Raw genomic sequence first — 24,206 nt, forward strand, 5'->3', positions numbered from 1 at the left:
AAGCATTCTGACTATTTTATGTTTTCATCATTTTGTGCCATTATTTCTTCCCAGGTGCAGGACTCTACACTTGCTCTTGCTGAACCTCACCACTTTCTATTCTGCCCAACTCCCCACTCTGTCCAAGCCTTACAGAATGGTGGCACAGCTTTCTGCTATGGCAGCTACTCCTCCCAGCTTTGTACTTTTTGATGGTGCCCTCTGTGCCTATATGCAGGTCGCTGATGAAGATGTTGAATAAGACCAGACTCAGCACCAACCTCTGAGGAGCACCACCAGCTACACACCTTCAACTAGACTCTGCCCCACTGATGACAACCGTCTGAGCACTGACACTCAGCCAGTTCTCAATCCACCTCACTGTCCATTCATCTATCCCATATTTCCTAGGGCCTCATGACAAGGATGCTGTGGGAGACAGTGTCAAAAGCCTCGTTGAAGTCCAGGTACACAGCGTCCTCTGCTCTCCCCCCCATCTGCCCAGCCACTGGTAACTTGGTAAAAGACCACTCCTGATTACCTTCTCTTCCAATTGCTTGGAGATGACATCCAGAACAAGTTGTTCCATCACCTTTCCAGGGACAGAGGCAAGGCTGACCAGCCTGTATTTTCATGGCTTTTTCTTCTTGAGTTACAGTGGCTATCCTCCAGTCTTCAAGCACTTCTCCCATTCTCCAAGATCTTTCAAAGATGAAAGAGTGTGGTTTGATAGTCACTTCTGCCAGCTCCCCCACCACTCTTGAGTGAATCCTATTGGGGCCCACTGATCTGTGCGCATTGATTTTTTCCCCAGCCAATCTCTGACCATCTTCTCCTCATCCAAGTGGGAGTCTGCCTGTCTCCAGACTCTCTCTTAGAATCACAGAATAGTTTGGGTTGGAAGGGATCTTTAAGATCATCTGGTTCCAAAACCCCTGCTGTAGGCAGGGACATCCCATTCAACCAGGTTGCTCAATTGTCCATTTAGCCTGGCCTTGAACAGCTCCACAGAGGGGGCATCCACAGTCTCTCTGGGCAACCAGAGTGGAAGCAGGGTTGCTGTAGCCTGGGAAGAATACAGAGATGTCATCCGCTTGTGCATAGATAAGATCAGGAAAGCCTAGGCACAGATGGAGCTGAACTTGGCAAGTGATGTGAAAAATAACAGGGGGTTCTACGTAGGCACAATGAGACAGACCAAGGAGAGTGTTCCCCCTCTGATAAATGCAGATGAAGAACTGGCTTCCTCAGATGAGTAAAAAGCTGAGGAAAGTGCTCAATCAGTGCTTTGCCTCTGTCTTCACTGGTGGCCAGGCTCCTCGTGTCTGCCAGGTGTGAGTGAGAGGACCAGATTACATCCTACAAGTGTGAGTGAGAGGACCAGATTCCATCCCACTATCACAGTGGAACATGTCTGAGCCAATGTCTGACCATCTTCTTCTCAAACTGCATCAATCCCATACGTCAATAACTTTCTCAAGTCAGGACAGAAAACCCCAATTCTCTTTCATTTTCCAATGCACTCCTATCAAAGTAGACACTGGAAATTCTTCCTCAAGAGGCTGTTGTCCCATGACATCTGGAATTCAAGTAACGTTTGGATAATGTCATACATAATGTCCTTTAACTTTTGGTTGGCCCTGAGATTGTCAGGAAGTTGGTCTAGATGATCTCTGAAACTTGCTTTCAACTGTAATATATATATATTAAATATGGATTTGAAAATCCATATTTATACCAAATGTAAAAGTCATTATTTTGCTGCTACGTGATCATGCCTAATGGAAAATTAATCATGAGAACTCATAGACAACCCTCAAAACGTCTATACAGGAAGAGTTATTTATTACACACCTATTACACAGAGATTTTCTTCCATATATGTTTTGATTTTTGCCTAACATCTTGATCCAGGGGTTGATTCAGTTGCCAACAAAGAGGTGGCTGCTGCCTTCACAATACCCTGACGTACCTCATGCCCCTGTGTGGGACTGGGAACTGTGACCCAGGACGTATGGGAGCCCACCTGGAGCAAGATATTGTGGACAGGCAAAGCAGGTCAAGGCAATGGAGTGTAGACAAATGATTTCTCTCTGTTGATGAGAAAGGGTGTAGGTGCCCAATGTCAGACGAGATCACTGTCAAGACTGAGTGCCTCTACAATGCAGTAAAAATTAATTTGTTCCACAGAGAATGAGAGAATGAAAAATGCGCAGGTCTAGATGTTGGGGGGGAGGGGGGGGAGAGTATGGGAGTGGAAACACTTTTGTTTCTTGTTATTTATTATTTAAATCAATTCCTTTTGGCTACCTTACTGAAAATCTTTTTAATTAGCAACATAATTTGGCTTGTTGGGCCCCTATTGATATTGATGAGCTTTGTAGTGCCATGTTCCTGAACTGCAAATCCTGAAATTTTGAACAAGCCTTTAAAAACCTGAAGTGAGAAGCACAGCCCAAGTATGTGAGGGTGTTAGCAGGCCCTGCCAAGAGCCATCACTGAAGAGATCATAGAGGGCATGAAGAAAGGTGTTTGTTTGTGAGGGCTGGTGAAGCAGGAAATTGCACGCATTAGATAGAGGTGAAAAATCAAATATGGAGGTGGCTCTGAAAGTTCTTGATGCATTTCATTCAGCAGGATGGCCAAGCACTGGCCCTGCACTCCTGCATATCTCACAAACCCTTCCTTCTTCCATTGTAGTAATGAGCCCCCACTCCAGGTGATTTAGGATTCCTCCCTGATCGTGACTGCTACTGGAAGTCCACTGAAGTGTGGGAGGTAAAAGAGAGGAGAAGAACAAGGTCATAATGATGACCATCCCTTACTAAATGTGTCATGGTTTTGTGATTGTATTGGTATTCCACATCGTAACATCATGTAGTGTATTTAGAATTAAAGAGTTAAAGCTCCAGCTCCGTGGATCGCCAGTAGTTCTGGGTATACCTGCCTCAGAAGAGAAGAACTACGATAAGCAGAGGACATTTTAATTAGGAGAGAACAAGCCAGCAAGGAAGAATTTTCTGGGGTGGGGGGATGGGGATTGAGGGGAGGGCGGCAAAAAGATCGAGGTGACATTGTTGGGTGTAGAGAGATGGGATTCATCTCACTTAAAGAGAGCTGCCTAATATGTAATAGATTGAGTCTGCTCACAACGAGCTAATGGCAATGTGGCAGAATATTTTTAGCAACCTTGAGTTGGTTTAGATGCCTCCAAGGAACTTCACTCGCCTCAGCATCATCAGGATCTTTATCTCTTCCTACGAAAAAGACCGGAGATGCAGAGTGAAGGAAACTTCATGCAATTTCCTAATACCTCTGCAAAGAGGAAAGACTTCCGCACCTGTCTTGCGTGCTGTTGTCCGTTCGTTTTTTGAGGCACATCAGTCTTTTTGACTTCTGGATTCAGTGACAGAGACCTGCACTGATCTCTGAGTTTCCTCATAGCTACAGTGATCTGCTTACTGAACCCTTTGTATGTATAGAGATCATAAAAGTCATAAAAGTCCTGCAACTTAAGGAATATGAAACATATGTTCACACTGGGAATTTGTATACTTGTGTATTTTCTACCTTGAGCGCTTTATAGCACGTTAGGTGTTCTATCCAAAAGCAATAGTGGATGCCCAGTCCTTGGTGATGCCCCATCCTTGGAGACACTCAAGGTCAGGCTAGATTTGCCGCTGAGCACCTGGTAGAGCTATGGTGTCTCTGTTCACTGCAGGGGAACTGGACCCGATGGCCTCCAAGGGTCCCATCCAACTGAAATGATTCTATGATTCTATGAATGAAGAACCCATGGTAGCCTTTGCCAACCTACCAGTAGCCATGTAAGTATTATGCCACTAAGTCTGAGTGAGGCATTCAGATTAGGAAAAAAAAATCAATTCCTTAGTTATAAGGTAATGAAGGGCTGACTATGAATGCTAGGATCCAGCACTCCAAACATGGCAGATAATGGGATCAAAATGAAAGAACCTGTTCTATGAAATCCTGCAGGCTTTCTTTTCCTACCTTTATGGTAGTTTTAAGTGTTCGCTGCCTAGGAAAGCTAAGTGGATCTATGATTGCATACCCTGAGAACCCATAAGAACATGCAGCAGGTCAGTCATTTAGTATAGAAGGTGAACCCTTTCTAGAATCCTCCGAGGCCAACGGCATCCTGGCCTGTATTAGAAATAGTGTAGCCAGCAGGAGCAGGGAGGTGATCATCCCCCTGTACTCAGCTCTGGTACGGCCGCACCTCGAGTACTGTGTTCAGTTTTGGGCCCCTCACTACAAGAAGGACATTGAGGCCCTGGAGCGTGTTCAGAGAAGGGCAATTAAACTGGTGAGGGGTCTGGAGCACAAGTCTTATGAGGAGCGGCTGAGGGAGCTGGGATTGTTTAGTCTGGAGAAGAGGAGGCTCAGAGGAGACCTTATTGCACTCTACCACTTCCTGAAGGGGGGTTGTGGTGAGGAGGGGGTGGGCCTCTTCTCCCTGATAAATAATGACAGGACGAGAAGGAATGGCCACAAGTTGCGCTGGGGAAGATTTAGATAAGACCTGAGGAAACATTTTTTCTCTGAAAGAGTGGTCAGGCACTGGAATGGCCTGCCTAGGGAGGTGGTTGAGGCACCATCCCTAGCGCTGTTCAAGAAGCGTTTAGATGAGGTGCTGAGGGATTTGATTTAGTAGTTCAGTGGGTAGGGATAGTGATAGGAGGATGGTTGGACTAGATGATCTTGTAGGTCCTTTCCAACCTAATGTATCTATAAATCTATAAATCTATAAATCTATGACATTAAAACCCTTATTCCACGCCAGTACATCGTGCTTAATACACAAAGAGGAACAATGATAAACATCCATTAAACACGCATACACATACCAAATATATACATCTATAGACATCGAATTACAACGGCACAACCCCAACATCAAATTCCCTTGTGGTACACATTGAACATCCCCATTCTTCTGCATCCCCCACCAAATGGACCCAGGTCCTTGAGCAAAATCAGTTCTACAGAGAGATTTGCCCTCTCCAGAAGCTGGACGGACCCAAACTGCTTTTCCCAACACGCTCTTCACATGTACTACAGGCACCTTATTTCCCTCTACAGTAGGTAGAGAGCTGGATTGGGCAGGACCATTGCAATTGATGGATCCTCGAGTGTTGACCAACCAGGTGGCTTCTGAGAAATGCTTCTCCCAGTGCTTAAATATTCTGCTACCCATTGCTTTCACCATGGTTTTTAACAACCCATTGTACCTTTCAATTTTACCAGAAGCTGGTGCATGATAGGGGATATGATAAATCCACTTGATGCCATGGTCTTTGGCCCAAGTATTTACAAGAGAATTTTTGAAATGAGTCCCATTGTCTGTCTCAATTCTTTCTGGAGTGCCATGTCACCACAGGACTTGTTTCTCAAGCCCTAAGATGGTGTTTCAGGCAGTAGCATGGGGTAATGCATATATTTCAAGCAAGACAGTGGTCACCTCCACCATGGTAAGCACATAACGCTTACCATTGAGAATTCGTGGCAAGGTGATATAATCATATTTATACTTTTATATAACCATATTTATACTTTTGTCATTGCCCTTCCCCCAAAAAAGGTTTCATACTCTTTCCCTGTTTAATTATGGCGCATGTATAACAGTTATGGATAACCTGTGCAATAGCGTCCATAGTTGAGTCCATCCCTCTGTCTCTAGCCCATTTATATGTCGCATCCCTTCCTTGATGGCCTGAGGTCTCATGGGCCCACTGAGGTAAAAATAAGTCTCTTCTGTTCTGCCAGTCCAAGTCTATTTGAGCCACATCAATTTTGGCAGCTTGATCTACTTGATGATTTTTTTTCTGTTCTTCAGTAGCTCGACTCCTGGCCACATGAGCAACTACGTGACTGTTAACAGTTCATGAATTGGTTCCAAATTTCTTGCTTTCAGGCCAGTCCATTATCACCTCCAGGATTCCTGGATGGCTGAGGTTCCCTATCTGAGCTCACTGTGTATTCAGTGTAATCCACTTACTCCAGGAGGCATCAGTAGCATGATGGGTAGAGGAAACCTTACCCTTAAACATCCAGTTCAGCACTGGCAATTGAGTTGCCAGAAGGAGCTGCATTTCAGTACCAATTACTTCAGAAACAATTACTTCGAATGCCCATCTTGCAGATTTACTCCTAGGAACTGAGTTTCTTGGCCAGGTCCCTTAACTTTATGGTTGGACTAGATGATCTTATAGGTCCTTTCCAACCTTATGAACTTATGAACTTATGAACTTATGACTTTGTTCCGTTTAAAAAAAAAAAACAGCATCCAGAAGATTTTGGATTATTCGCTCTTTTTTTAAAAACATCTTCTGCTGTATCACCTCACAAATCAAAGTCATCAATATTTTGGAGGTCCTCAGGGTGCCCTGCCCTGTTCCAATGTGGTTTGAATCAACCCATGGCAAATGGTTGCGCTGTGTTTCCACCACTGGGCAAACGGTTCCATGTGTACTGAATGCCCCTCCAGCTAGAAACAAACTGTGGTCTGCATTCTGCATCCAAAGGAATTGAGAAGAATGCATTGGTAGTGTCAGTGGTGGCATACCATTTTGCTACTTTTGATTCCAGTTCATATCTGGCAGCTCATCCAGTTCATATCTCCAGTTCTAACATATCTGGCACAGCAGCACTCAGTGGGGGTGTGACTTCATTCAGGCCACGGTAATCTACCGTCAGCCTCCATTCTCCACTGGCTTTACGCACCGGCCATATGGGGCTGTTAAAAGGTGAGTGAGTTTTGCTGATCACTCCCTGGGTCTCTAGCAGACAAATCAAGTTATGAGTGGGAGTGAGGAATCCCTGTTGGTGCGGTATTGTTGTCTGTGGACAGTTTTTGTAGCAATAGGTACCTGCTGCTCTTTCACTTTCAGTATCCCCACAACAGATGGCTCTTCTGACAGGCCAGGTAAAACAGACAGCTGCTTAATGTTGTCTGTGTCCACAGCAGCTATTCCAAAAGCCCATTGGTATCCCTTGGAATCCTTGAAATGTCCCCTTCTGAGATGATCTATACTGTGTATGCATGGAGCCCCCTGTCCAGTCACCATGGGATGCTTCTGCCAGTTTTTAACAGTGAGGCCTATCTCTGCCTCCAACACAAACAATTCCTGAGAGCCTCCAGACACTCCAGTAATATTAAACAATACTGTCCCTTTATAACTCGAGGGCATTAGAGTGCACTGTGCACCAGTGTCCACCAGCACCTTCTATTTTTGTGTCTCCGGGGTGCCAGGCCATTTAATCCACACAGTCCAATACATTCTATTATCCCTTTCCCCACACTGGCTGGGTGCAGGGCCCCTCTATTGGTTACCTGCAGTGACTGGAGCAATTTCTTTGGTGACTGATCTTTTCTGTAATTCTCTCACTTGGTTTTGCACTGCAGGAGTGGGGTTTTTATGCCACTTCTTCATGTCCTCTCCATTTGCACATAAGAAGCTCCACATGGCCACTCATGACATGGAGTTAATACTGTCATTTGCTTGAGCAGGGAGGCAGTTGCCAATGATGGGTGAGACTTTCATCAGTTTGATCAATTGCTTCATCAGATTCTTTGGATCATACTCATCCTCATCAGTTGTTTCTGATACTGACACAGGTTCATCCCTGTTAATCACTAGGGACAATTCCTCCAGTATAATTTCCTGTGTCTTCCTCATTTCACCTACTTGTTCTGCTCTCGTTGATACAGCTGAAATGGAAACATGTGATGGTGGAAGCTGTTGTTCAAAGTTTAGAAGTGTAAAAATCAATTCAAAAACTGGGTGCCTTCTGTCTTGGCCCTCGTATCTATGGAACGTTGTTACCAGTGTACTCACATACCTTTCTGGTGCTGCTCTTGAGAGCTTCTGACATACATCAAGTGTACACCTTGCTTTCGCAGGATCATGGTCCTGGCGTCAATCGTTAGGGATAAATTGGGACCATACAGCATGTCTACTACAGACTTTTCTCTCAGAAATTGGATGCCTTTCTCCACAGTATCCCATCTTTCCACCTTAGGTTCCAGATCCTCTTTGTATGGATGTCTCTCTTTTACAGACACTATTACTCATTCCCAGAGGGCAGTGACTCCATCTACTAATCCCTCTGTCCATAGCTGGGTCTCAAGCAATGCTTCCTAGTTGGGGGGCTTCATTACCATCTAGGGACACGCTGCTGGCACCGTTGTCCCAGCACCACAACAACCAGGTGACAACAGATTCATCCGGACGCTGTACAAACTCCCTTCTTGAACCTTGGGATTTCAGTCATCTTCAGGGGCCAACGAATAGCGGTAACAGTGACTTCTTCATCATCACTGTCCTCTCCATGTCTCTCAATTTTCTTAGTGGCCTTTTTAGGTGGCGGTGGTTTTGAGGAGGGCCCCTCACCTGGATCTTCCTCTTCTTTCTCTGCTTCTTCTGCTTTCCGTTTTAGGCACGAGGACACCCATTTCCATTTCTGGCCTTCCACAGGGGCAACTGACATTGATGCCAGTGCTTCCTGTGATTGGTCAGGTCTAACTTCAAGGTTTCCATTTTCGCTTTGGACCTCGGTTTGGGATCCATTTCTCTCAAGTATATTTATTATAGCTCACTAAGCACAAGCCAAACCCTTGCAGAAGAACTGCAAGGGAAGCGCACCTGCTGAATCTTTGTGGCAGCCGAGTGCCAAGAGAGAGAGGACCTGACATCTGGTGCAGAGCTCCGCCTCCTGACGCTCCCCAACACAGCATTAACTCCTTAACTGCCTGCATGATGTTATGATGTGGAATACTGGCATCGAAACCACAAAACCACAACACCATTCTTCCTCAAAACTCTTCTGTCTTGACTACCCCACTTCAGGGACTTCATGTCTTCTCCATCACGGTGATGGTAGCTGTTGGGGTACCCATATCTTTGTTTAACGGGAGGAACAGCGCATCTGTCCTCTTACCGCTGTGCTCATGGTAGTCAAACATTAACTTCAAAAACTTGTTGGGCAGGTTGTGCCATAGATGTCTGCAGTTGAACAGGCTTTGAGCCAAGTGTTGTCCGGCTTCTCATGTCTCAGATGGCTGCCTCTGAACAAGCTTTGAGCGGAGCATTGTTCCTGCTTCTCACACCACCCGGTGCTTGCTATCACTGTCTCATGGTGGTCTTTGGGAAAAAAAAAAAAAAAAAACATTGAAGGGAATGAGGGGAGAAGGGAAGGATGCATGTTAAAATCACATAAAAGCAAAGGAACAAAATGTGTGTGTTACCCATGTGCATAGTGGAACTCGCCTTACCCATCAATCACCAGGAGGCTAGGAAATGTAATCTAATACCTAGGCCAACTTTCAGACTCCTTGGGTAATTTGAGCCAGGCCAGTCATCTCAGCATGCAGCAGAGTTTTACATACAATATGATTACAAGTAATAAACCCATCAGTGTTAGGATTAATAATATCACAACAGGATGAAGCACAGAATTAAGAACTTCTCTTGCTATTGGTGACCAAGGAATGTTTTTCACCAGTGATATTCTCCATCCTTCTTCACCCTGGAAAGGTCCTTCCCACTCAGGCCAAAGCTTTGACTCCTTCCAAATACATATTAGGACCCAGACTCCAGCCTAGAAGAAGTATACTGGAAATTCCAGATGTGGGGTTTGAGTCAGCAGTCCACGTTCCTTGAGGGATAATAGAGAAGCAGACAACCCATGTGTATTGTTCTTAATAAACTTATCCTCAGTTTCAAGAGAGGGCACCTCACCACTTCCTCCCAAGAAGGGTGATCTAAACAGCATTTCGTATGGTGACACTCCTAAATTTTTTCTGGGAGCAGTTCATATTCTGGGGAGGGTTAAAGGTAAACATTTTGTCCATGGCAATTTGGTTTCTATAATTAACTTCAATAAGTGATTCCGTCCTTCTGCTTTTCCTGAAGAGAAGGGATGCCATGGAGTATGAAGTTCCCACTTTATTCCCAAGGCTTTTATTAGCTCTTGTAGGATTTGTGATTTCCCTTATCTGAGTCTATACTCTGTAGTATCCCATACCTAAAGACTATTTGTTCCAATATTATCTTTGTCAGCACATCATCATTTGCTGATACAAGAGAGGAGAGTTTCTACCCAGCCCTACAAGTGATCTCCTAATACAAACAGATACTTGTATCTTCCTAACTTAGGTAGTTCAGTAAAATCCACTTACATGCTTTGAGAAGGTCTAAGTCCTGGTTCCCGTCCCCCTGCAGTTTGCTTTCTCATAGTTTTTATTTATTGGCTGACTTGTTACATAGCACTGGCATATCAGCATGGCTATTGTGTACAGTCCCCCACACACATATTTTACTACAGCAAATTCTTCAGGCAGTAACAGGTTTTCTAAAACCTGTCTGATTAGTTCTTTATGAGACAATTCTTTTCCTTTATTATTTATTAAACTCATTATTTCTCAAAGTTTTCCAAACATATGTACCACCCCGTATGCATATCTTGAATTTCTCTTGAGTTTCTCTCAGGGCTGGGTCCTCATTTCTCATGGGAAAACACCCAGAACAGAGACCTTGATGATGCTGGAGACCCCAGCATGAGGGAAACTCAGATGCTTCTGCCCCCACAGGAAGAGTTTGCAAAGGAGATGGCTTCGCTGGGACGCTCTGCAGAAGGGACTTGACTCAGGAGCTTCAGATCGCCTTTCCTCGCTGACAAAAGCAGTTCTCTCACCGTGCCTGCTTTACTCCTCTGCTCTTCCTGCAAGCAGCATTTTGATGCCATCTCCTAAGGAAAGTCAGCTGTGTATGGATGCTCTGTATGTCTGTGTGCATGTGCTCCTCTTAGTAATTTCTGAGAGCACTGATGAATGAGATACAAGGGTCAGGAGAGCAGTAACGTGGCTTGTGGAATTTTTCTGAAAATCACCTGAAGTTGAAGGGGAAGGGTGTGAATAAAGTAGGAGAGTTGTTCTGGAGCTTTTTTCACTGTAGTCTTGCTTTTTGATCTAAACATTATGCTCAATAATACTGTCACACACCTATCTTCTGTTTGTGATCATTACTCATAAACTCAGGAGAAATAAGTATGTGTTCCACTTCCTGGTTATCCCCCTTCTTGTAATCCACTCTTCAAGTCCATGTTTCTCCTCCTGGGGCAAAGTGAGCCACTCACATCTGGTGTCCTGTGGAGGGAGAACAGCACAGCCTGAGGTGCTTTTCTTCATCACTGACTCTGAGTTCACCCAGGTTTATTCTCACTGATATCAGTGTTCCCTGGCCCAGGTGTGAATTCAAGATGGCTGAGACCTGAACTTCCCTTGCAGCTCTAATCAGCTGTCTTCCTCGGTGCTTCCCAAGCATTAACAGATCTCCAACTGCCAAACCCTCAGCTTAACCCACAACGTAACTTTATTTCTGAAGGCAACCCCAGCTTTAATATCCTGCTAACTTATACCATCAGCTTCAAGACATACCTCCCTTTCAGGAGCTTTGTTGGTAGTCCATCATCCTGGTCTGAAGTCTTCTTTCTCTTCCTTTCCCACACACTCATGGATTTAGTAGTGCTGGCTATGGACCAGAGGTTAAACTCCATTCTGTTCTGGACCCATCACCTGAGCTGTCTCACTCTCCACCTGCTGATAGAGGAGGAACATGGTGTGACAGAGGATGGTGATTTTCTTTCATTGTATGCTCTGGATATACTTTATCTCTTAATGAGCCAACTGGGACTGCAGGGGTTTGTTTGGTTCCAAAGGCAACAGCTTTATAGTTACGTCACACAGCTGTGCTAACTCTGATGCCCATGGGTCTGAATAAAAGCCCTAAGGTGTTTGACTGTTTACAATTACTCGTTAATATCTATTCATTATTTCTTTACCGTACATTATTCCCAGTCCAGGTTTTACATTCATGGCTAAAAAGTTTTGTTAGAAAATAAACCTCCTTCGCATTCCATTTGGCAATCCCACCCAGAGAGGTGGTAAAGCTACCATCCCTGGAGATGAATATTCCACAAGCATGGAGAAGTGGCACTGAGGGACGTGGTCAGCAGGCAGTACTGGTGGTAGGTGGATGATTGGACTGGATGATTACTTCAAATTTCTCACCAGTCTTAATGATTCTATAATTCCACTATTCTGGTTGATGTACTATGTTTTCTCTTTGCTTTTAGAAATACAGGCTATAAACTTCAGAGCTCTTGCTCAGTGAGGGGTGGTTTCCCCTTGGAGCTGGGCAGCCTTTGGGAAGGAAGTGTGCTTTGGTATTAGAATCAGATGGTGATGAGAAAATAATTACCCCTTGGGGGTAAGAGTGAGTGTCCAATAAACCGAAGGCCTTACGCTGAACGCTGACAGTGAGATGACAATGAGCATCCGCAGCTGGGTCGATCCCCAAAGGAATGAGAGCATCTCGTGACATGCAGTTTCTGAGCAGAAAAACATAAAAATACAAAACAATGCGAAGTCCTCTGCTTAACATAGTTCTTCTCTTCTGAGGCAGGTATATCCAGAAATACTGATGATCCACGGTGCTGGAGCATTAACTCTCAATACGTTACATGATGTTATAATGTGGAATACCAATACCAAAAATGATAAAACGATGACACATTTCATAAGAGATGGTCATCTTAATGACCTTGTTCTTCTCCTCTCTTTTACCTCCCACACTTCAATGGACTTCCAGTAGCAGTCACAATCATGGAATCATAAAATCATAAAATCATAGAATCATACAGGTTGGAAGGGATCTCTAGAGACAATCGAGTCCAACACCCCTGCCAAAGTCTGCCATCCCTACACCAGGTTGCAAAGGCAGGCGTCCAGGCGGACATTGAATATCTCCAGAGAAGGAGATTCCATAACTCCACTGGGCAGCCTGTGCCAGTGCTCCATCACCCTCACCATAAAGTTCATGCAAACATTCGTGTGGAACCTCCTGTGCTGCAGTTTCTGTCCGTTCCCCCTTGCCCGGTCTCCACACACTGCTGAAAAGACTCTGGCTTCGCCAGTTTGTACCCCACACCTCAGATATTTATAAACCTAGATCAGTTCCCCACTCAGTCTTCTAAAGGCTAAAGAGACACTGTTCACTTAGCCTTTCATCACAAGGAAGATCTACCAGGCCCTTCACCATCTTTGTGGCCCTCCGCTGGACTCTTTCCAAGAGATCCCTGTCTTTTTTATAGTGGGGAGCCCAGAACTGGACACTGCAGATGAGGCCTCATCAGGGAGGAACCCTGATCAGATGAGGCCTCATCAGGGAGGAACTCTCCTGGAGTGGGGGCTCATCACTACAATGGAAGAAGGAAGGGTTTGTGAGATATGCAGGAGTGCAGGGCCAGTGCTTGGCCATCCTGCTGAATGAAATGCATCAAGAACTTTCAGAGCCACCTCCACATTTGATTTTTCACCTCTATCTAATGCATGCAATTTCCTGCTTCACCAGCCCTCACAAACAAACACCTTTCTTCATGCCCTCTATGATCTCTTCAGTGATGGCTCTTGGCAGGGCCTGCTAACACCCTCACATACTTGGGCTGTGCTTCTCACTTCAGGTTTTTAAAGGCTTGTTCAAAATTTCAGGATTTGCAGTTCAGGAACATGGCACTACAAAGCTCATCAATATGAATAGGGGCCCAACAAGCCAAATTATGTTGCTAATTAAAAAGATTTTCAGTAAGGTAGCCAAAAGGAATTGATTTAAATAATAAATAACAAGAAACAAAAGTGTTTCCACTCCCATACTCTCCCCCCCCCTCCCCCCCAACATCTAGACCTGCGCATTTTTCATTCTCTCATTCTCTGTGGAACAAATTAATTTTTACTGCATTGTAGAGGCACTCAGTCTTGACAGTGATCTCGTCTGACATTGGGCACCTACACCCTTTCTCATCAACAGAGAGAAATCATTTGTCTACACTCCATTGCCTTGACCTGCTTTGCCTGTCCACAATATCTTGCTCCAGGTGGGCTCCCATACGTCCTGGGTCACAGTTCCCAGTCCCACACAGGGGCATGAGGTACGTCAGGGTATTGTGAAGGCAGCAGCCACCTCTTTGTTGGCAACTGAATCAACCCCTGGATCAAGATGTTAGGCAAAAATCAAAACATATATGGAAGAAAATCTCTGTGTAATAGGTGTGTAATAAATAACTCTTCCTGTATAGACGTTTTGAGGGTTGTCTATGAGTTCTCATGATTAATTTTCCATTAGGCATGATCACGTAGCAGCAAAATAATGACTTTTACATTTGGTATAAATATGGATTTTCAAATCCATATTTAATATATATATATTACAGTTGAAAGCAAGTTTCAGAGATCATCTAGACCAACTTCCTGACAATCTCAGGGCCAACCAAAAGTTAAAGGACATTATGTATGACATTATCCAAACGTTACTTGAATTCCAGATGTCATGGGACAACAGCCTCTTGAGGAAGAATTTCCAGTGTCTACTTTGATAGGAGTGCATTGGAAAATGAAAGAGAATTGGGGTTTTCTGTCCTGACTTGAGAAAGTTATTGACGTATGGGATTGATGCAGTTTGAGAAGAAGATGGTCAGACATTGGCTCAGACATGTTCCACTGTGATAGTGGGATGGAATCTGGTCCTCTCACTCACACTTGTAGGATGTAATCTGGTCCTCTCACTCACACCTGGCAGACACGAGGAGCCTGGCCACCAGTGAAGACAGAGGCAAAGCACTGATTGAGCACTTTCCTCAGCTTTTTACTCATCTGAGGAAGCCAGTTCTTCATCTGCATTTATCAGAGGGGGAACACTCTCCTTGGTCTGTCTCATTGTGCCTACGTAGAACCCCCTGTTATTTTTCACATCACTTGCCAAGTTCAGCTCCATCTGTGCCTAGGCTTTCCTGATCTTATCTATGCACAAGCGGATGACATCTCTGTATTCTTCCCAGGCTACAGCAACCCTGCTTCCACTCTGGTTGCCCAGAGAGACTGTGGATGCCCCCTCTGTGGAGCTGTTCAAGGCCAGGCTAAATGGACAATTGAGCAACCTGGTTGAATGGGATGTCCCTGCCTACAGCAGGGGTTTTGGAACCAGATGATCTTAAAGATCCCTTCCAACCCAAACTATTCTGTGATTCTAAGAGAGAGTCTGGAGACAGGCAGACTCCCACTTGGATGAGGAGAAGATGGTCAGAGATTGGCTGGGGAAAAAATCAATGCGCACAGATCAGTGGGCCCCAATAGGATTCACTCAAGAGTGGTGGGGGAGCTGGCAGAAGTGACTATCAAACCACACTCTCTCATCTTTGAAAGATCTTGGAGAATGGGAGAAGTGCTTGAAGACTGGAGGATAGCCACTGTAACTCAAGAAGAAAAAGCCATGAAAATACAGGCTGGTCAGCCTTGCCTCTGTCCCTGGAAAGGTGATGGAACAACTTGTTCTGGATGTCATCTCCAAGCAATTGGAAGAGAAGGTAATCAGGAGTGGTCTTTTACCAAGTTACCAGTGGCTGGGCAGATGGGGGGGAGAGCAGAGGACGCTGTGTACCTGGACTTCAACGAGGCTTTTGACACTGTCTCCCACAGCATCCTTGTCATGAGGCCCTAGGAAATATGGGATAGATGAATGGACAGTGAGGTGGATTGAGAACTGGCTGAGTGTCAGTGCTCAGACGGTTGTCATCAGTGGGGCAGAGTCTAGTTGAAGGTGTGTAGCTGGTGGTGCTCCTCAGAGGTTGGTGCTGAGTCTGGTCTTATTCAACATCTTCATCAGCGACCTGCATATAGGCACAGAGGGCACCATCAAAAAGTACAAAGCTGGGAGGAGTAGCTGCCATAGCAGAAAGCTGTGCCACCATTCTGTAAGGCTTGGACAGAGTGGGGAGTTGGGCAGAATAGAAAGTGGTGAGGTTCAGCAAGAGCAAGTGTAGAGTCCTGCACCTGGGAAGAAATAATGGCACAAAATGATGAAAACATAAAATAGTCAGAATGCTTCTTGGGGAAACCTGAAAGGAATGGGGAAACACATGAGCAAGGTCATAGGACTGGAATTAATTGGATGCAGCTGAAGAGTAAATCATCCCACCTCTTGCCTCAGCTGCGGTCTCCTGTTGCTGGGGGTTCCCAAGCCTCCCAGCTGCTTGCTTCTTCCCCACACATTTCCCTTGGTGCTGTGTGCTCCTCCAACCCCCAGGGCCCTGCACTACCTCTCCTGCACCACACCAGGCCTCTGCTCCAAGCGATGGAGGAAGCACCGTTCCACAGTTGGGCAAAAATCATTTCCTTGCAGCTTGCTGGGGGGGCTCAGGGATCCTACAGAGAAACTCACAGCTCCAGAGGACATGGGCAGTCTCCTGCCAGCTTCACCAGCTCACCAAAATCAACCTCCACTTCCTGCAAACTGCAATTCAAGCACAGCTGCTTGAGCTGAGCCCAGGAAATGTGATGGCCTTTCAGCAGTTCTTCTAGACACTTTCCCAAGGTCAAAGCAAAGACTTTCAAGCTCAGAAAAGAGGCAAGCATGCACCGGAGAGCACAATGAAACCTCTGTGCTGCGGGGATAAGCTGCTTATGCACACTGTGTGTTTGCACTGCCTTCTGCTCCCACCACCACCTGAAACATGGGATGCTGCACTTAGGAGGAACAAGCTCATCTTTTTGTAGATTTAGTGCAGACAGTCAAAGCTAGGTGCCTCACAGCTGCTCGAAGCTCCTGATTAAACCTTCTGGGAGGAGGAGTAGAAGCACTGTGAAAAAGAATGACAATGCTTGTGTGAAAGAAATGCTGCCCTGTGATGACTCCAGGCCACTGCTTTCATCACCAAAAACAAACTTCCTTGTACCACTCCTTAGTCCACATGCAGTATTTTATTTTTAGAACAAAAAACAAGACTACAGTGAAAAAAGCTCCAGAACAACTCTCCTACGTTATTCATCCCCTTCCCCTTGTACTACAAGTTATTTTCAGAAAAATTCCACAAGCCACGTTACTGCTCTCCTCACCCCATGTATTCCATTCACCAGTGCACACAAACTACTGAAAGCAGCACATGAACAGAGACACACAGAGCATCCATACACAGCTGATTTTCCTTAGGAAATGGCATCAAAAAGCTGCTTGCAGGAAGAGCAGAAGAGAAAAGCAGGCATGATGAGAGAACTGCTTTTGTCAGGAAGGAAAGGCCATCTGAAGCTTCAGGGTTAAGTCCCTTTTGCAGAGGGTCCCAGCGATGCATTCTCCTTTGCAAACTCTTTCTGTGGGAGGAGAAGCATCTGAGTTTCCCTCATGCTGGGGTCTCCAGCATTCTCAAGGTCTTTGCGCTGGGTGTTTTCCCAGCAACACTGCCACAGGGCAACATTCAGTGTGGACAGAGCTCTGGATGAAGCTCTTCCTGCAGTGCTGGAATTTCTGTGTCCCCTGCCCTGAGTGGATCCCATTCTAGCTGATCAGGTTGGAGCAGTTGTTGGAGCTCATCCCGCATCTGGGAGAAGGGAATTGTGTGGTTCATCACCACACACAGCCACAGTGGTTAACCAGGCTGTGGCTCTGGTTGAAGCTATTCCATGTCTGGGGCATTGCAGGCTCTGTCTGCAGTGTGCACGTGCTGGTAGGAAATGCGGCTGCAACTGCTACTGAAGGTTCTCATATACTGGGGTTGCTTCTACAGTCTGTCAGCACTGTGGATGTGCTTGTGGGCTTTGAGATCAGAACTGCTTCTAAAACTCTTCTCACAATCAGAGCCCTTATATGGTCTTTCTCCTGTGTGGTTGTGCTGGCGCCGCTTCAATTCAGAACTCTTTTTGCAGCTCTTCCCACACTCAGAGCACTTGTACAGGCTCTTTGTTGAGTGTATGCACTGGTGCTTAACAACGCTGGAATCTAATTTAAAGCTGTTCTCACACTAAGGGCGTGGATTCTGCTTTTTCCTCTGGCACACATCATTACTCCAGGGGTCTTCAAGCAGCCCGTGACCTGTACTTAAGTCCAGTGGGTTCCTGGATGCCTTTAACAGATGCTTTCCCTGATGTTTCTTGACGTGCTCTCCTTGACTTTGCTCCTGATCCACATGCACATCCCTTCTGATTTTGTCCATGCAGATGTTACCACACTGTCTTTTGTCCACACTACCTTCCTGCAGACCCTTCCTTAGGTTTCTTATCCCAGCACCTGCTGGATGACAAAGGAAACTGAGAAATAGCACACGGTGCCCCAAATACTCCTCCCACAGAGATCTCTTTTATGGCTTCAACTTCCTCCTTCCCTCCAACACCTCACCTGGGCTGACATCTCCCATCACAGCCTCATGGCCACCCACATCTGGGATGCGGGGCTCTTCTCCTTCTTCAAGCAGGGAGATCACCATGTCTTTGGGGACTGGAAGTGGAGCTGCAACAGTATAAATAGGAGAAATGAGATCTTTTCCATCATTCTGGCACAGCTGTTTGTCAGCAACTTTGCACAATGTCCCTCCCCACTGTGAAATAACAATTAGGGAATGAATGGCACTGGGCCAAAACACAGCAGCTTCCTTTGGAGTAAAGATTGCTTTTACATCTCTGAGAACGCGCAAAGATATTTTCTTTAAAAGAAAAAGAGCTGACTGGAGGGAGATGGTCCTCACCCTGCTGCCTGATGCCTGCTGGCTAGCGTTGACTACAGGTCTTGTATCAAAGTGCTGAGCACGCTGAGCCCTCCTGAAACTCATGCTTCTTTGTGTTTCTTTTGTTGCTGTGACTGTGGAGTTTGTTAATAAGGTCCAGGGTCCAGCAGCACCCACTCCTCCCTGCTGAAATACACGGCCACCTCTGCAGAGCTCACAGGCTCCTGCAAGCAAAGAGCTCCTTGCTGTGAACAGACAAGGCCCAGAGAAGCAGCTTGCAGAGGAGAGAAACTCCAGTCCCAGCCTCTGCTCTGTCCCCAGCACACACATGCTGGCTGAGGGCACCTCCCTCTCCCCCTGCATTCACATCCCTCACCCCTTGGCCTCTCCTGCCTGCTTTTCCCAGCACCTACCTGAGATGGATAGGCTGAGGCCATTGCTGCTCTACTACATGTTGGGACGATCATGGGTGGAAGGCAGAAGTTGAACTGGAACCTGCAAGGACAAGGGAAATATCAGCAGAACCGTGACTGAATCCAGCAGTCCCTGTCCAACCCCTGCCCACCTGCACGGCACTGCCTGGGGGATTGCACACAACACCTTGAACAGAAAAGCAATGAGCCACTAAATGCATAACATTCTCGCTAAAAGACAGTAGCCGTCACAATGCTGTCTCAAACAGGGGGACTAAAAGAACTGACAGATGGAAGTTCAACTGTTGAGGGCTGACTGACCATGGGACTAAAGACAAAGCATAACAAGGAGACAGTCATCTTACGCCAAAACAGAGAACAGGTCGAGGTCACACCTTAGCAGAGATCCTTCTCCCCCTTTTGTCCAGACACCTTGCACATACAGATCTGCTGTAAGAGACTCACGCTTAGTTTGGAGCTTTGTGACCTTCTCTAAGGTTATGTCTTAGACTGTGCTCATATGATTCTTTACACACAAAGCTGTGAACAAGTCCGGGACTAGAAGTGGATCCAGGTCAACCAAGGCTCCTTATTTCTATGGGTTCAGGAGTTGAGACAGGAATGGGGACCACCCTGAGTCTCATGACTGAATGGGAGTGGATCTTGTAGCGGTGTGTGTAATCCAATCTTGTTAAGACACTGTTAAAGCACTACAGCATATCTGTTTTACATCAACAAATATAGTCCTGCTTCTCTGTTGATTTGGATTGCGTACTACATTAGGATCCACCTGTGACAAATTGGCAAAGCCATGAGGGACCATACAAACGTAGAGCAAATAACCCTCAGGAATAGTACTTAACGAAAATAGTATGAAAGATGGTATATTTTAGAAGGCTTATGTAGATGGTATACAGGCAACTAGCAAAATAGAGCAGCTCAACTTTATGATGGCATTGGCTTGCCATTGACTCCACATGGGAGAGATCTCCAAAAAGAGCTCCTCCCAGGTTGTGGTCAGCCCTTAAATAAGGCATGGGAGAGGTGAAGCCAGGCTCCAACCCTTCCAATCACACAGGTATATCACCTTCACCTGTTGCCCTGTGACTGACTCAGTGCTCACCTCAGGTGAACAATCAGTGGTTCAGGCCATGATTCAACAGTTCCCATGCAGCAAGCATGTAAGGAGAGAGGTTTCACCTACAAAATGCCAGGTTTGGAAGCTGCATATGAGCTGAGGCATCGCTTTTGCCATCTTGCATTCACACAAGCCTCCTGTCCATCAGCTTGTATCTGCTCAAGTTGTTCTCACAATATTCTCATGATTCAATCCCCCCTGTTTGATATCCTATTCTAGAAGTGTTTTCCTGTTTCCACCTGGTGGTTCATACGATGTCTCTTCTTGGTAGCATAATCATCTAGACCTTTTCAACACCACCAGAGAGAGCATTGTACAAGTACCCAAGTTAACATTGTCTGGTCAACCTGAAATACTCTCTGCCAGCACCATTATGTACCAATATCCCCCTTTTTAGGGAATTCTAATCTATTTATCATTATTGTCCTGGTAAGTTCCCTTTCCTGATAGGCCCCTTCTGTACCCTATTCCTGGTACTTGGACTCCACAATTACTTTGTTTAAATACTTATAGAGTGTCTGCCCCCAGGATATTTTATCGCAACAGCATGTTTATAGGGGTATGCACCCATCTGTCAGCTTGCCCTCTTCCTTTCTGTTGTGGTTTTGATGCCGGTATTCCACACCAGAACATCATGCAGGCAGTTAAGGAGTTTATCCTGTTGGGAGCAGCAGAGGGCCGAGCTCCGCACTGAATGCCAGGCCGCTCTCTCTCGGCTACCGTGGAGGTTCAGCACGTGTGCTTCCCCTGCAGTACCTCCCTAAGGTAAGCTCCCAGTTTTTGGTTTGGAAACTTTATCTCTCCCTCAATTTTTCAATTTTATTAGATTTAGTAAAATTACCGTGCCTTCTCAAATCGTGCCGTTGTTTTTTTCGTAGACCCATCTGCGCACGGCTCTGCTCCGGCGGCTGCGTGGCCACTGAAGGTGCAGTTTTTTTTCCTTTCTCTCTCCCCTCGGTTTCCCTTGGGTCTCTGTCACGGATAACACCATGACACTTTCTAGACCTCCTCTGCTGGCTTCCTCACTGTACCAGCTCTAACCGCTTCCTGTGCCCCTCTCTGCCCAGCCCAGGCTGCAGCATGCCTAGAAACTGTTCCTCCCTTCCTTGCAGCCATCCTGGCCCAACAAACCTGTTGTGCGAGCAATACAGGTTGGATTGCTTAGCAATAGGGATTATTACATTAGTTTAAGAACCAATATATTAGCTTAGCAAAGGGAGTATATAAGTGATAGCTCTAAACCTTTCCAGTTCAGATTTTGTGGGTGAACACTCTAGTTTTCCCTCAATAATTCTGCACTGGGAACATAACTGATTACTTTTATCCGCGGCCTCAATGGTATTGCCTCAATAGAAGCACTAGAGTCACAATAAAATATTTTCTTGCTTAACAACATGCAAGGACATTTTGCTCAGGTTCCACATACATTGTTTTTAAAAATGGTCTCATAAGAAATGGGAAACTTCCAAACTGGGGAAAAACAAATGCAATTGACTCAAAGGTTTCAGGGATTAAGCTGATGTGAAAAAAAAGGAAGAAGTTGGTGGGCACTCGACCACCCAGAATACCACTGAGCATGCCCAAAGGGACGTTAGCACATACCCGTGAGACCTTGAAAAAGAAGGAACATCTTGCAGAGTACTGGGAGTTAAAGAGTTAATGCTGCAGTTGTTCGGATTGTGGATAGTTCTAGGTACCTGGTCAGAAGGGAAGAATGAACTACAAGTCCCAGAAGCCTTCACTGTTCTGTTTCCATTTTCAGCAATAGCAGCCCATACATGTACATACCCGAACGTATACCTCCCTTAAGGCAGGTGGCGAGACGTTTCTCACCAACGGGAACAGAAGCGAACGCTGCGTGCCACATTGCCCAAGCCCACTTCTGGCTCCCAGGCAAGATCTTTGGCTGGAACGCCGTGACGGGACGTCTTTGCACAGCGGCGATATGCGGCTGTGTAGCACCCCAATGACCTTCCTTATTTCTCTCGGCATACAACGCTTCCTCACCTCCCGCTCTTACGTAAACACCACGAACACGAACTCGCCTTCCCATCCCACCCCCGGCATCGGGAACACAGACGGCAGACGCGTCCGCCCCGCAGAGCACGGAACACGCGCGCTCGGCCCGGCCCGGCCCGGCCCGGCTCGGCTCGACCCCGCCTAGCGCAACCCGTCCTGCGGCCGCCCCCTGCCCCGCGCCATCATGGTGGCGGCTCCGCCCCGCCCCGCCCCGCCCAACCGAACCCGGAACTCCTCTTCCCTCACGGCCGCGGGCGGCGTGCGTTTCGCCGGGACGGCGTTCGGCCTTGGCTTGGCTCCGGTGCTCCGTGTCCCCCACGCCTCGCTCTCCTGTCGGCTCTCTCCGAGCAGCGCCGTTGGCGCTGCGTCACCTCTCGGGCTGCTGCTCCCGGCACGTCCCGGGACGGCGCTCAGCCCCGTGGGCAGCTCTGGGCAGAGACGGAGCCGTCGGCGCCGCTCCCACGAGAACGGCCGACTCTTCCCAGCAGAGCAGGTGAGGCCGAGCGGGACAGAGCACTTAACCCTTACTTTACCGCGTGGGCTCGGCGTTTCCATTTGCCTACCCGCGCGGTGCTGAGGAGGAAGAGCAGAGGATCGTCTCGGCACTGCCTTACCCGAGGGCTGGGAGCCGTTCCCGCTTGAGATGACATCAGCGGAGCTGGTGCTTCAGCAGGCTGCTCTGCTGGCAGTTGCAATCAGCGCTGAGGCTCCGCGTGGGTGTACACGCACTGCAGCCGCCCTGTTTCTCCGGGGGGGTGGGGTCAGTGCCCGAACCGAAGGACCGTCCCCAAGGTCATTCCTTTCAGACGCTGAGACCTGAACGTTTTTCAGGGCAATCTGTAATTGCAGAGGGAGCGTCTGACACCAATTTCTCACCCGGGAGCCAGACTCTGGCTTTGGCAGTTTGGCACACAACGATTTGCTGTCAAAAATCTCAATTCTTTGCTGCCTGAACTGCACACTCAGCTTCCCAGATCTGAGCTGGGTTGGCACTGACATTTGTGCTGCGATATTTATGACAAAGGCTTTGCAAGATATCCTGAAGACCAGTTGGAATTAATGTACACAGATGGGCTGGCATTATTCATTCACGGATCACCATTTTCCTGGGACTGGCGGGGCCGATGCCTTCTGGGCACTCTTTGTTCTGACTTCAGGCCTTACCATTCCTTTGGAGGTAGACAGGGGAGCGGGGACGCTGTTTTCTTCTCCATGCTGATCCTGATAGTACAGGAGCTGAAATATTTCCCATCACTGTTACCTCCATTCTGGAATGCTACTGTCAGGTGAAAGATAACACCATGGGGGTGATTATGAAGAGTGTCTCTGGGAATGCCCAGGGCTAATGCTTATTTATTTATTTATGCAAAGATTGCTTACTCTGCTTTCAGAGATTTGTTTGCAATTCTTTAGATTTGTTCTCCTCTGCTTTAGCTTCTGTTCCCTGTTCCCATCTATTTCTGTGCTCCTTTTCTTCTCATGCAGCTTCCAAACCTGGCATTTTGCAGGTAACACCTCTCTCCTTACATCCTTGTGTGGACCCTCGTGACTTTCCAGTTTGTCTCAGATAGATTCAAATGCGATATTCCATACTATGCGACAGAGAAACAGGACTGTATTTATTGATATTAAACAGATATGCTGTAGTGCTTTAACAGCAACTGAGTAAGACAGATATGGTTGGATACACTTAAAACTTACGTTTTTCTGTTTAGTGGCCATAAACATTTTGATGTCTTGGACATTCATATATTGTAAGAAAATTCAGTGTCATTCAGGCCCTAGTTTTAGTTTCACACGGGAGGGAGGAACTTTGTGCAGAGTTGCTGAACAGACAGCTGTTCCGGAATGATGGAAATGCTCTCATCTCTCCTTTTCCTATTATTCAAGCTCTCCTTCCAGCCTCCAAACCCGTGGTGATCTCCCTGCTTAAAGAAGGGGAAGAGCCCTGGATCCCAGATGTGGGTAGCCCTGAGGCCGTGGCAGGGGATATCAGCCCCAGTGAGGTGGTGGAGGGAAGGAGGAGTTTGGGGGTGTAAAAGCCGTCTGTGGTGGGGCACCGTGTGCTATTTCTGGATTTTCTTTGCCATCCA

General features: G+C 46.6%; 3 protein-coding genes across 3 annotated transcripts in view; 2 read left to right on the plus strand and 1 right to left on the minus strand.

Moving 5' to 3' along the window:
• Positions 1–24,206, plus strand: part of LOC136054526 (zinc finger protein 773-like) — a 62,124-nt gene that overhangs the window by 3,407 nt on the left and 34,511 nt on the right.
• The window catches only part of LOC136054543 (zinc finger protein 621-like), a 98,980-nt gene that overhangs the window by 3,277 nt on the left and 71,497 nt on the right, over positions 1–24,206 (plus strand). The gene's annotated exons all lie outside the window — the stretch shown is intronic.
• LOC136054544 (zinc finger protein 707-like) overlaps positions 17,748–24,206 on the minus strand; it is a 130,411-nt gene continuing 123,952 nt past the window's right edge. Inside the window, exon 5 of the mRNA XM_065745834.1 lies at positions 17,748–18,113. Within this exon, the coding sequence (XP_065601906.1) occupies positions 17,845–18,113 (269 nt within the window). The 3' untranslated portion in view covers positions 17,748–17,844. The remainder of the gene's footprint in view (positions 18,114–24,206) is intronic.

The sequence above is a fragment of the Cyrtonyx montezumae genome, unplaced genomic scaffold (genome assembly GCF_038088225.1).
Source record: "Cyrtonyx montezumae isolate F1298 unplaced genomic scaffold, pur_monq_1.0 scaffold_38, whole genome shotgun sequence".
NCBI classification, from domain to species: domain Eukaryota; kingdom Metazoa; phylum Chordata; class Aves; order Galliformes; family Odontophoridae; genus Cyrtonyx; species Cyrtonyx montezumae.